The sequence below is a fragment of the Pristis pectinata genome, chromosome 3 (assembly GCF_009764475.1).
Source record: "Pristis pectinata isolate sPriPec2 chromosome 3, sPriPec2.1.pri, whole genome shotgun sequence".
Taxonomy (NCBI): Eukaryota; Metazoa; Chordata; class Chondrichthyes; order Rhinopristiformes; family Pristidae; genus Pristis; species Pristis pectinata.
Window position 1 is genome coordinate 76467211 of NC_067407.1, and position 14337 is coordinate 76481547.

Sequence of the window (14337 nt, forward strand, 5' to 3'; positions counted from 1 at the left end):
GATACCCCAACTCTGGGAAAAAGACTGAGTACATTCATCCTATCTATGCCCCTCATGATTTTATACACCTCTATAAGATCTTCTCTCAATCTCCTACGCTCTAAGGAATAAAGTCTTAGCCTGTCCAACCTCTCCTTCTAACTCAGTCCCAGTTTAGATAATCCTCATTTAGATAATACTCTTCCCTTTAGATCCCCTTTACCAAAGTGCATGACTTCACACTTTTGTACATTAAACTCTACTTGCCCAGTTTTTGCCTACTCAGTCAACTTATCTATATCCTGTTGCAGAGTCCTAAAATCCTCATCACAAACTTGCCCTTCCACCTGTTTTCATGTCATTGGCAAACTTGGATACCTTACACTCTGCCCCCTTCTCCAGAGCATTAATACAAATCGTAAATAATCGAGGACCAAGAACTGACGTTTGGGACACTTCACTAGTTACATCCTTCCAGCCTGAAAAAGACTCATTTGTTCCAATTCCTTGTCTTCTATGCGATAACCAATCTATGATCTGTGCTAACGCACTTCCTCCAATACCATGAGGTCTTAACTTATGCACCAGGGGGATCTTGACCTTATGCATGCATTGCATGAAGTTAGCAGACAGGTGCAGCAAGTGGTTAGGAAGGCAAATGGCATATTGATGCCTTGTCAAAAGGCATATTGGCACCTTGTCAAATGCCTCTAATAATCCAAATACAACACGTCTAGCAGATTCTTGTCCACTGACTCTGCTTGTTACATCATTGAAAAACTCTTGCAAATTTGTCAAACATGATTTACCCATCATAAAACCACACTGATGATTTGATTACATTAAGCTTCTTTAAATAACTAGCTATTTCTTCCTCAATTACAGACTCCAGCATTTTGCTAATAACAGATGTTAAGCTAACAGGCCTATCACCACCTGCTTTTTGTCTTCCTCCCTTCTTGAACAAGGGAGTCACCTTTGCGGTTTTTGAATCTGCTAGCATCTTCCTGGAACTAGGTGAGTTTTGAAAAACTTCAGCTAGTGGCTCCACTATTTCTTCAGCTGTTTCCTTTAAAACCCTCAACTGCAGGCCACTGGGCCCTGGCAATTTGTCTACAATTAGTCCCATTAGATTTCCCAATACCTTTGTCTCTCGTGGTAGTGATTGTTACATGTTCTCCCATACTATTTGAAACTAGTCAGTCAGATATCTTCAGGGTATCTGCATTGCCCTCCACCATGCAAAATACTGATTTAACTTAACCACATTTCTTTTTTTCCCCGATATCAAAAGGTCCCACACTTAACCAGTTACCCTCTTCTTTTTCACATACCTATGGAAACCCTTGCTGTTCGTTTCAATATTACTTATCATTTTTCTCTCCTGAACAATTTTCTCCCTTCTTTTTAGTTTCCTGTTGCTGTAAGATTCCCAGTCCTCTGGTCTATCACAAGCTCTTGCCACTTTCTATGCTCTAGTCTTTGACATTATTTTTGTTGGTCTCATTTACTAATCTCAAGTAATCCCTTTTTCTGATTGGGATACATTTCTGCTGAGTGTTATGAACTAGCTGTTAAAGTATCTGCTACTGCTCTTCCACTGACCTATCGCTCAGCCTATTTACCCAGTCTGCTTCAGACAACTCATACCACTGTAATTGCCCTTATTTTGTTAATAGCTGATTGGCTCACTAGCTAGTTAACAGCAGCCAATAAAAAGAAGCAAGGGTCAAGCAGAGTGGCCATTTTGAGAGTGAATACCAGGCTTCTGTGAGGAGGCTGAGCAATATGAAGGTAAGGTGAGGGTTGGTTCTTATTCATTTTTTTTCCCTGTCTCTTTATTTTCCCTCAAAGCTTTTTAATCATGACAGGTGAGCTCAGACCTGTGTCATGCTCCTCCTGTGCAATGTGGGAACTTGGGGAGGCTGCCAGTGTCTCTGATGACTATGTGTGCAGGAAGTGTGTCCGGCTGGAGCTCCTGACAGACCGCATGATGGCAGTGGAGCTGTGTGTGGATTCACTTTGGAGCATCTGTGATGCTGAAAATGTTGTGGCCAACATGTTTAGTGAGCTGGTCACACTGCAGTTTAAAGACCTAGGGAAAGATAGGGAATGGGTGACCAACAGGCAGAGCAGTAGCAGAAAGGTAGTGCAGGAGTCCCGTGCAGTCATCTCCCTCCAAAACTGATATACTGTTTTGGATACTGTTGGGGGAGGTGGCTCATCAGGGTAAGGCAACAGTAGCCAGGATCATGGCACTGAGTGGCTCTGCTGCACAAGAGAGCAGGAAAAAGAGTGGCAGAGCTATAGTGGGAGGAGATTCCATGGTAAGGGGAATAGACAGGAGCTTCAGTGTCCACAAATGGGACTCCTGGTTGGTGTGTTGCCTCCTGGGTGCAAGGGTCAGGGATGTCTCAGAGCAGCTGCAGGGCATTCTGGAAGGGGAGGGTGAACAGCCAGCTGTTGTGGTGCGTGTAGGTACCAACTATATAGGAAAAAATTGGGATGAGGTCCTACAAGCTGAATTTGGGGAGCTAGAAAATAGATTAAAAAGTAAGACCTCAAAAGGTAATAATCTCAAGATTACTATCTGTGCCATGTGCTAGTCAGAGTAGGAATAGCAGCATAGTTAGGATGAATATGTGGCTTGAGCAGTGGTGCAGGAAGAAAGTTTCAGATTCCTGGGGCACTGGAACTGGTCCTGGGGAGGTGTGACCAGTACAAATCAGATGGTCTACACCTGGGCAGGTCTGGGATCAATGTCCTGGGAGATTGTTTGCTAGTGCTGTTGGGGAGGGTTTACACTAATATGGCAGGGGGATCAGAATCCATGCAGTAAGACAAGGAAGCAAAGAAGAGACCAGAGCAAAATTTAGATAACAGGAAAGTAAGAGTGGTGTACAGAAAAGTCAAATGCAAAGGACACAAAGGTTACAAGATTCTAAAAGGACAATAAGTGTAAGGGCACTTTATCTGAATGCCCGTAGTATTCAAAACAAGGTCATGAACTTGTGGCACAAATCAGTACAAAGGGGTATGATTTAGTGGCCATAACAGAAACATGGTTGCAGGGTGGAGATGAGTGGGAATTAAATATCCAAGGGTATCAGGTAATACAGAAGGATAGGCAGGAAAGTAAGGAAGGTGGGGTAGCACTCTTAATTAAGAATGAGATCGGGGCGACAGTGAGAGATGAGAATGTAGAGTCCATCTGGGTAGAGATTAGGAAGAGTAAAGGGGAAAAAAATAACTGGTGGGAGTTGTCCATAGGCCACCAAATAATAACATTACAGTGATGCATGTAAGAATGGAGTGGCAGTTGTCATGGGGGACTTTAACTTCCACAAAGATTGGGTGAATCAAGTTGGTCGAGGCAGTCTTAAGGAGGACTTCATAGAATGCATCCACGATAGCTTTCTTGAACAGCATGTTAGAGAACCTACAAGGGAAATGCTCTCTTTGATCTGGTCCTGTGCGATGAGGCAGGTAAAATTGACGATCTTGTAGTTAAGAATCCTCTTGGAAAGAGTGCTCATAATATGATTGAATTTCACATACAAATGGAGGGTGCAATAGTTCAATCAAAAACCAGTGCATTATGCCTAAGCAAGGGAGACTACAATGGGATGAGGGAGGAGTTGGCTGGCGTAGACTGGAAACACAGGCTATGTGGTGGGACAGTTGAGGAACAGTGGAAGACTTTCAAAGAGATTTTTCAGTGCTTAACAAAAGTATATTCCAGTTAAAAGCAAGGAAGGGAGAGCTAGCCTTGGATAACTAAGGAAATAAAAGAAGGCATCAAGCTAAAAGCTCATGCATACAAAGTCACCAAGAATAGTGGAAAACTGAAAGAATGGGAAAACTTTAAAAAGTAACAAAGAACCACTAAGCAAGCAATAAGGAAAGGGAAGATAGATTATGAAAGTAAACTAGCATGAAATAGAAAAATATATAATTATAAAAACTTGTTATCTGAAGTAGAAAAGGGTGGCTAAAGTGAATGTAGGTCCCTTGGAAGATGAGAAGGGGGAATTAATATTGGGTAATGTGGAAATGGCCGAGGCCTTGAACAATTATTTTGTCTGTCTTCACAGTGGAGGACACATCTAACGTGCCAGAGAGATGCTATGGATGCGATAGGAGGTAAGGACCATGATACAATTGTCACTAGAGGCAGTGATGAGCAAACTAGTGGGCCTAAAGGTAGACAAGTCCCCTGGTCCTGATGGGATGCATCCCAGGGTACTGAAAAAAAAAATGGCGGAAGTTACAAGCAGAGGCATTTGTGATAATTTACCAAAATTCACTGGACTCTGGGCAGGTCCCAGCAGATTGGAAGACGACAAATGTTACACCACTGTTTAAAAAAGGATGTAAGCAGAAGACTGGTAACTATAGGCCAATCAGCTTAATGTCTGTAGTTGGGAAAATGCTTGAAGCTATCAGATGGAGTACAATGTTGGTAAATGTGAGGCCTTCCACTTTGGAAGGAAAAATAGAAGATAAGATTATTTAAATGGTGAAAGATTGCAGCATGTTGTGCAGAGGGACTTGTGAGTGCTTGTGCACAAATCACAAAAGGTTGGTTTGTAGGCGCAACAGGTTATCAAGAAGGCAAACAAAAGGTTAGCCTTCATTGCTAGAGGGATTGAATATAACAGCAAGGAGGTTATGCTGCAACTGTACAGGGTACTGGTGAGGCAGCACCTGGAGTACTGCATGCAGTTCTGGTCTCCTTACTTGAGGAAGGATATACTGGCTCTGGAGGCAGTGCAGAGGAGGTTCACCAGGTTGATTCCAGAGATGAGCGGGTTAGCCTATGAGGAGAAATTGAGTCGCCTGGAACTATACTTGCTGGAATTCAAAAGAATGAGAGGGGATCTTATGGAAACATATACAATTATGAAAGGGATAGATAAGATAAAGGCAGGAAGGTTGATTCCACTGGTAGGTGAGACTAGAACTAAGGGTCATAGCCTCAAGATTTGGGGGAATAGATTTAGGATGGAGATGAGGAGAAAGTGCTTTTCCCAGATTAGTGAATCTGTGGAATTCTCTGCCCAGGGAAGCAGCACAGGCTACCTAATTAAATATTTAAGACAGTTACATTTTTGCATAGTAGGGGAATTAAGAGTTATGGGGGGGAAAAGGCAGGTAAGTGGATCTGAGTCCATGGCCAGATCAGCCATGACCTTATTGAATGGCAGAGCAGACTCAGTGGGCCAAATGGCCTACCCCTGCTCCTATTTCTTATGGCCTTGTGTTCCTGAATAACCTGGAATATTGAGTTCCCAGTCCTGGTCATCCTGTAACCACATCTATTATAGCCATGAGTTCAAACTTGTGTGTTGCCATTTCCGCTCATCGATTCAACTATCTTGTTCCAAATATGCAGGCATTCAGATAAAGAATGTTAAGCTTTGACTTTTTACAATCTTTACTTCAGATTTATTTTCTGCTGCATACCTGTGCTTATATTTTCTGCCTCTTCCTGTCACCCTTTTTTTCCCCTTCACCATCCTGTACCAATGCTCAATCCTCTCTTTTTGATTTATTAAACTTCTGACTGTAGAACCCTCCTATTATTAGTTAAGAGCCCTTTCTATACAAGGATTGATTTCTCCTCTACACAAAATAACACCATTTTCAGGAATACCAGAACATTACCAAATGTTATATTCATCTCCTTCAAGATCCTCACAGAGCAATTTCCTGGTCTTTGCTGGCAAGGCAACATGTTGGGAGTGCCTGCACATGCTTATTGAAACCCAGGGGTCCTGAGTTAGCACTAGTCTCCAGTTTATCTCCACCAATGTACTCTTGACTCCAGCAGTGCAAATAATCCCTGCCGAGATTCCTCAGCATTAATGTGGAGGAAAAATTGTTCTTGGATCCTATGCCTGGTCATATTTGGCATGGGATCTGTTAGTCCACTTATCACAAGGGGAATGTAGGGCTGCAGGGTAGAAAGGCAAGACAATGTTCCTCTATGTTAAACAAATTAGTTGGGGTTTTTTTTTTGATTTGTTAAAATCAGTCCTAAGGTTTATGGCTCCTTTTCCAGAAAGTTTATAATAATTTTCAGGTCTTGATTTAATGTCTTGTATTCTTTAAATAGCAATTGGAAACATTTGACAACTGACAGTACTGGCAGCTGGAACAGTTGGGGTTTCGTCAGCTACTAAGGAGAATTTTGTGAGAAGGGGTTGGTTCTTTCCTGCATCATTAAATGCCCTGCTGTCACTCAGTTCAGGGATGCTTCACACCAAAATGAAAGGCCTGCCGTACTAGACTCAGTAAGTTCAGGTGATTGCAAGCAGAAATCCTGGCCTTTTAATAAGATCCACTGTACTCTTATGAACATTTTAGCCTCACAGTATCCTCAACAGTCTTGAGTGATACATCAATATCAGGCTAAATATAGTGTCAGGTTTCTTCACAACCAGAATGGCTCAGCCAATGCATCTTTCAGCTTAGGCTTTTGAAGATAATCCATTAAATAATATGAAATGTGAAAATAGAAATATCTTGCATTTAGAAAAATTATATTCACAAAAAATCACATTTTACAAGTGCCGCTGCTAGAGCACTGTCTGGTTTTGTTTTCTTACCATGACAGTGATATTGCAGCCACTGATGATTTTCTGCTATTCTAGGGCTACCATAAGTTCTAAATTTGGGTTGTGACATAAGACATAGTATGTAAGAATGTACCAACTTACCTTGGGAGGAAGAGGTGGTGGCACTCTGGGTTTCATTGTTGAACTAGAAATTCAAAATAAAACAAGTCTTAAGCAAGTGAGATAAAGTATTATATTCAACAGTTCATAGATTTTGCATGTCAAGATGTTCATTACTGTGAAAATGAATACGAACATAAGCTCAACTTCTGGTTCCACTAGATAATGAAATCCACATTACAACAGACAATCAACTATTGTTACAGCACAAAGTCCTCTTGTCCACATGAGACTTTGACCTACACTTGCTTATCTCAAATGAAATACCTGCCCCTCCATCACCTCTGCTGAATTTACAATATTTCTGAATCTTTGTTCAATGGCAATCTGCTCTTTCTGCCATACAAGACTAAATAGCTGAATTTTTTTTAAAATAAGCTTTTGTCTAAAAACAAATGTTTTCCTATCTTAACAAAATGTCAGCCAATAACAATTTATTTTGTCAATTAATTTTGGAAAAATGCTTTCATCCTCCTTAGTAGAAACAATTTGTTAAATTTCTTCTTGAGTAATGCTGAGCTTGTGTGGTATATTTAGAGTTTCTTTAGTCAAATAATTACTCTTAAGTAGTGCTTATTATGAAGGGCAAATTAAACATTTCTTTTCCTAATTCTCACAAGACTTGAATATTCTGGCACACACCATGCAGCCCAGCTACACTGGTAAATACAGAAAAAGTTATAGGACAATTGAGAACCAGATTTAAATTGTAATGAATAAATCCAGATAATGCTACCAGGGAGGCTGGTGTCAACATTCCTAAATCTAAATCATGAGAATTAAAGAACAGTTTTGGATTTAGTCTAATTTAAAATTCATTTAGATTGCAATCTTCAATCCAGATTATTGCTTCACTCAACATGCACTCCAATTATAGCACAGCAAGGAAACAGAGTAGCTAAGTCTCAATGTAAACCAAAAACCTTTGAAACTGAGAGTTACATCCATATCAAGCTAATTAATTCTATTGTCAGGTTTGTTCACATTGTAACCAGAATCTACCTAACACAACCCATTTATGATAGACAATTTTCCATCAGTGACCAATATTTTTTTATCAAAATATTTTATTGTCAGGTTATTACAGGATGTTTTTTTGAACCCTGGTCTCTGAAACTGAACTGAGAATTCTCTATCCCACTAAATTCCTGTCAAATAATGTAATGGTGATACTGGCATGCTTTTTTGTTGTTCTTGGTTCATTTGATTTTCGCCACACAGCACAAGCATTCTGGAAACTGAATTCATGTTTACATTGAACATAAGAAAAATCTATCAACTAATTCAGTTTTCAGGAGGCTACAAATGTTGCAGTAATAATATAAAGCAAAACAACAAACAATCTTGCAAAGTGATGAATATATTTTGAATGGTAATACAGCAAGGCCACCACACCATCAAAAGAAAAATATAGCCAAGCAAGATGGCAATGAACTATTAAGTTAACTAGACCATAGGTTTAGTTAGTTTGAATGTTTATTTTCAGAATGCCACACAATTCAAGAGATCATTCCAATTTAGCCTCTTACTTCCATTCAAAGCAAAACCTAATTCAACTAAACTAGAACAAGAAAAGACTTACTGTTCAGATTCATCATCATCACCATCATCATCTAAATGTGCCACGTGTCCCCTAAGGAGATGAACAAGGTACTTATGGCTCAGTGGATTTCAGTGGAATTATTTCAGCTATAGCAGAAGAATTCTGGCATGCACTACCTTTAGGGCTTGCTCTATATGGAGTCATCGTTGTATTTTATGTTTTTATTCATTTGAAGGTCTAAAAGTTAGACTTCTAAATCAATTTGACAAGCACTCAAGCAAGTAGTTATCTTTGGGTCACAATATGAAATTTTTAACAAGTGGAAGAGGATTTTCTATTTTAAAAAGGCAATAAGAGAAAATTTACCGCTGATGCAATTCCTCTTCCACTGACTTCAGAAGACTCCTTTAAATTTTAAAACAAAAAGGATTTTAAACATCATGGAATAGACAATAAAATATGCAGTTTTAAAATGAATATGCACCATATAAATTCAGAAAAAATTCATATGCAAAAATGGTACAGAATATCAAAGTTAGTGTAAAATATTTTGGTAACAAACAATGCTTAATGCTGCTATTTACTGTTATATTGTAGCATAGCCCTGATCAGAACAACTCATCTTCCAGAAAGAAAAAACAATTCAAGTGATTACAGTAACTATTTTACCTAGCCAATCAAGGAAATACAATTTGTCAGTGGAGACCAGGTTTTGATACTCAATAAATCAACTGTAAGACACTCTAATGGAACAAGCTAAGCGTATCCTATTGGCAGATAATGGATTTTCACTCAATTTCCCTTGCAACAAATCACTATAAACAAAGTTAATCTTCAGCATTTCATACCCTTTCTAGTTATAAGAAACAAATATTTTATAATTTTGCACAAAGTAATGTTCTTGAACTCGAGCATCAATGTACTGGGAACAAAGGGTCAATTCTCTCTTTTCAGAGAATACAGCAGAATATAAAAATAGAAAATACTGGAAAAACTCTGCAGATCAGGTGGCATCTGTGAAGAGGGAAACAGTTAACATTTCAATCAAAGATGCTGCTAACCTATTAGGTGTTTCCAGCATTTTCTGATATCCAGAATCTGCATTTGTTTTTATCTTCACAACAATGGTACAATTTGATTCAAAAGTGGAGTGGGAAGTGATCTCAAATTAAACTCCAGATGAATCCAAGGACCACTCTGCCAGAATGTGTATTCACAGATACATAATCAGCAGCTGAGGCTTCTAGTTCGTTAACTCTGGCACGCCAGATATGCCATTTCCAAGCTGGAAACTTAAGTATACACTGAATACATTATTTGTTGTGAAAGCTTGTGTCCTTATTAGGAACCAGCTTGCTTAAAATAGTTCAATAAGTAACCTATTAACAATACAAACAGATCCCAACCATCAGAGTAAAATCCAAACAGAACCAGATGTTGGAGATATGCAGATCAGACCGATTATCTGCAAATAAAACCTGATTAAGCTCCACAATGGAGAAAGCCTCCATCCCACCTCCCACCCTCCTTCCCCCCCCCCCCCCCAACATTTTGCAACTTAAAATGTTTTCATAAGTGATTCAGGACTTTGGCTTTTTTTTAAACAGTGCACGCCATGCTTTGACCTAAAGTGGAAAACTATTTTCTGAAATCAGTCTGAAATTTGTTTTTCACTAGTTTTAACCAATGTTCCACTCCAAAATGTTAGCCTCAAGTAATTTTCAAAATCCATTAGTTTCACACCATCTGATGTTATAGGCTCACTTCTCAGTCACCTCTTTTCAAGGTTGAGTAACTCATTTCCTGTTGTTCCTCATGTTTTTATGTGACTTCATCTAACATGTCATTTACTTCCAAATGGCTCTGCATTCCATTTATTTAATTTGAGCACTCCAAAGAGGTTGGTGCACTTTGCACTAAGTACAAGTTAGTAAATTATTTTAATTTCACCCTCACCTATTCCAATTATTAATTGAATGTTTATGTTTCCATTTTCCTTTTGTGTTCAGTTCTTTATAATTGTCTGCATTAAAGAATGCTTTGGGATTAAATCAATCTTCCCATTAGGTTTCAAATACAAACAAATCTGAAATATTTTCACTGCAAATCTAAAGTCGAATTATTGAATAGAAAGCAGAAACAACAGGAATTCTGACAGCAACTGATAGGGAATCCAAGCTCCTCAGTGTAAATCCTCTAAATAGTACTTTTAGCTTTTTACCTTCAGCTAATTATTCATGTTCAAGATTTTTTTCCTGAATTAGTACCCTTTCAAACTCATATCAGTGATTGGTAATTTGTAATTGGTTTATTATTGTCACCGGTATCGAGATTCAGGGAAAAGCTTTGGTATAAGTACTGCATATAAGATCATCATTAACTAGGAATGTAGCTCAGGCACAAGGGGCTGGTTCAAACCCCAGTATCTTTTGCATAAAATTGGGGAAAGATTCTCAAGGGCTCTGAACTCAAAGACACGGGCAACAATTACTTTTGTCTCATGATTGTTTGTCTGACATGCAAGAAAGCAACTGACGCTCCGGAAAATAAGTTTACTTGCTCATTTGCAACACGTGCTGAGTAGGCAATAACAAATCAGTATCCCGTCCCACATCACACTCCAGTTTCTTCTTTGTTGCAAGTGCAACAGCTCATAAAATTAACACTACTGAAACTAAATCCCTTAATACAGTGAAATAAAATCATAAATGCAACAAAATGTTTATAATCCTGTCATTAGGTTCATGTTTCAAAAACACAAACATGGTGGTTGGCACTCAATTTTTCCCTGATCTTAATTACAGATGATGCATCATTAGTTTGAGAGAATCTAGTTCCTTTATCACAAATGATTGCAAGCCACATCTTCAAAAAAAAATCAAAAGCAAATATTCATGAGACAAAATACATTTTATATCCAGACTTAAATCTATGAACATAATTCTGAACAAAAATAGTAGCAGATCAGAAAAAACACAGCACATTTAGTTAACTCTGGGTTTTCAAGAGTTGCTACATCAAGTACAATACTCCCAACTTTCATTGGAGCACTCTCCTTTGAATGATGCGGCAGAGCAGGATGTCATTCAACCAATTGCACCTTACTCCTCACTTTATCCAGTTAGTGCTCTAAATACTATAGCTATTTACCACATTAAATGCAAATGCAACACACCAAAAATAATTGTGCAAGATTGTGCCACCAAATCCAAAACAAAACACATTAACAAATTGCAAAAATTGAAGCTGATATCCAGTTTAAACAACTGAACACTAGTAAAGAACCTCACCATGTTTTCCCAGGTTTTATGGATATTACAAATAAACTTGCAATGTTTCATACATATTTTGCATTTAAATTAGGCCTGATTACATCCTGGCTGCCTCCTCTTCTGTTCACCAATTATTCCTTGCAATTATCATGCAAGCTGAGACTTACCAGGCACTGATCAGTGGGCTAGAGGAAATCAGGGCTCACATGCCTACCTTTTTTCCAATCTATTAACTATAATATTCAACTTCACAAACAGAAAGTTATAAATTTAAGAGTTAATTAAGTATAGTTCCAGATATAGAAACACATCAGGAATAATGATAATGGAATTTCTTAGTTTTTTTTTAACTGATGTGTGCTGATTGTAAATCATCTGAGTGAACCACTAATTCTTATGTAACACAAAATTGTACGGTTCAACTGTCAAATGCGTGATCCACATTATCAAATCATCAGTGCTTTTTTCGCTAAAGCAGATTACAATTAACATCAGTTTGACTCGGTGGGAATTTCAGCTGAGTCATGAGCCCAAGGATCCAAGCCAAACTCCAGAACTTGAACAATATATAAAACCTGCCTATAACATTGTGGTAACACTACACTGTCGGATACTCCAAATTTCAGATCAGACATGAAACCGTACCCATCTGTCCTCTCAGATGGATATAGAAAATCCCACAGCAATATTTAAACAGCCCAACGCCCTGACAAACAATCACTCAAGCAGTGCTTTCAAAGCAGATAAAATGATCACTTGTTGCTGTAAGTTGAGGACTTGCCACATGTAAACTGGCTGCAAGGATGGCCTACGCAATAAGTGACCACACTTCAATACAATCCATTCAAGCACTCTGGATTAGTACATAAATAAAAGCTCATTTCTGTGTGCTAACTATAGAGGTCACATGAAAGCACAACTGTACTTTCCTGCTCGTGACTTAGGAAAATATACATTTCCTCTGAAACATAATCATTGGTGCTCACCTATCCAATGTATAAAAAGAAAAAAATGGGGTATATTTGTATATACATTCTTCCATGACATTTATAAATGATGTACAATATCCATTTTTAAAATAACTTAGCCAGGCATAACACATTACAGTAAAGCAGAATTGACTGTATAATGCTTACTTATTTCCACTAAAAAAATAACTGCTTTGGGGTCCTTGGCCATATTCTAGCTGTAGATCCTGCAGTTTAAAGAAAACAGAAATCATGTAAATATGATTTATGTCAATCATAATGTAAAACACAAAGCAGCCTTACACAGCTTTAGCAAAGACAAAAAATAATGGAAGAATGATTCTGTGTTAGACAGGATAGAGTTGCAAAAAGACTGAAGCAAAGAAACTGAAATCCAAACTTTACAGCTATTAGAACAATTCACTGGCAAATACGTTACATTTGATTTGTTCACAATTTATGTACAATAACTAATATTAGGCATATTGCTCTAGTGAACCTCAAGAAGAAATCAACCACAAAAGAGAAGTTTAGCTATGAATAGGGCAACTGATTCACAAGGTACGGTGTCCAATAACAAAATGCCCAATTTTCATAGGTAAGTGCAACTTTCCCCAGCAAAATCGTTTGCTCAGTAGCACTTCAACCTAAACCAGCAGAACATTTTCTAGCGCCTTCATTCTACCTCGTCCAGCTCATTCAAGAATTAAGGATGTTTCTTGCAGCCTACACTGGTATTTGGCTGGGTAATACACCTGCCAAGGACAGAAGGCTGTAGGTTCCATTCGAATTCCAAAGCATTCAATTGAGCCTAACAATCCACTGCAACACTGACAGAGGCATATTGTGTCAGATGAGGTATTCAACTTAGGTGGACTTTAATTACCCTATGGCATTATTTTAGCGACAGTGGGGCAGTTCTTACAAGTATCCTGCCCATCATTTTTCTCTATCACCTAAATCAGATCAGGTCACTTATCTCAGCACGTTTTGCAGGACTTAACTGTGGGCAAATTGTTTGCCTTGGCCAGAGATCATGAACTCCATTATAAATATAAGTCTTTTGTTCTCCCTTTTTGTGCCACTTAAATGCTGACTAATTTTCACATGCTGTGAACCACGACAATCAGCTTGAGTCTTCACTTTTACCCCCAAATTCAGAAAGCTGGCACATTAAAACATCCTGCTGATTGATGAGTTAGTTACAGGGAAAAAGCTGAGAGAGGATGCAAAACAATTCCAATAACCCAACCTATCAGCCATCCCACATCACGTCATTTGCCCTAGCCATGAGCCAGATCATCACAAAGATTTTTAACAGAATTCATACCTAAGCATTTGAAAAGTGAGTACACAAACCTGCAACTTAAGCAATACTTTATTTTAAGGGGACATCAACATAAATACAATTGTTGGTATCGCATTGTGACCCAAGGAAAATCAGAAGGAAAATGCTTGATAACTTTAGCTCCATCTTTCTCAATTTTGTGTGCATTCTTTCACAAAGGCCATTAGTATTTTTGTCCTAAGAACTGTAAACAATTTAAAAACGTAAGTTCTCAGAAAGGAAGATTCTATGGAAGCAGTGATGCCCAAACTGTTAATTTTATTTTAAATTATGCTGCATTCTACACCATCTTTGGTTTGTTATTTTCATCCCGAAATTTCAATCCTTTTAACACCACAATACCCATCCTTGCAAAATTCAAATTTCTGCAGTAGGGATGTGGATAAATGGAGAGCAGTTACCTTTTTATGCCTTACTCTAATGAGCTCAGTCAGCAATAACCTCAGGCCACTCAAGAGCACAAGATGACACATTTAAACTCAATGCA

General features: G+C 38.4%; 1 protein-coding gene across 6 annotated transcripts in view; it reads right to left on the reverse strand.

Moving 5' to 3' along the window:
- The window catches only part of map4k3b (mitogen-activated protein kinase kinase kinase kinase 3b), a 212181-nt gene that overhangs the window by 37186 nt on the left and 160658 nt on the right, over positions 1 to 14337 (reverse strand). For 4 of the 6 annotated variants that reach the window (XM_052011030.1, XM_052011028.1, XM_052011025.1 and 1 more), the window contains 4 exons: positions 12671 to 12729; positions 8629 to 8667; positions 8302 to 8352; positions 6702 to 6744 (listed from right to left, as the gene is read on the reverse strand). In XM_052011030.1, the coding sequence (XP_051866990.1) occupies positions 6702 to 6744; positions 8302 to 8352; positions 8629 to 8667; positions 12671 to 12729 (192 nt within the window). The remainder of the gene's footprint in view (positions 1 to 6701; positions 6745 to 8301; positions 8353 to 8628; positions 8668 to 12670; positions 12730 to 14337) is intronic. The other 2 variants (XM_052011026.1, XM_052011029.1) reach the window with 1 other exon arrangement.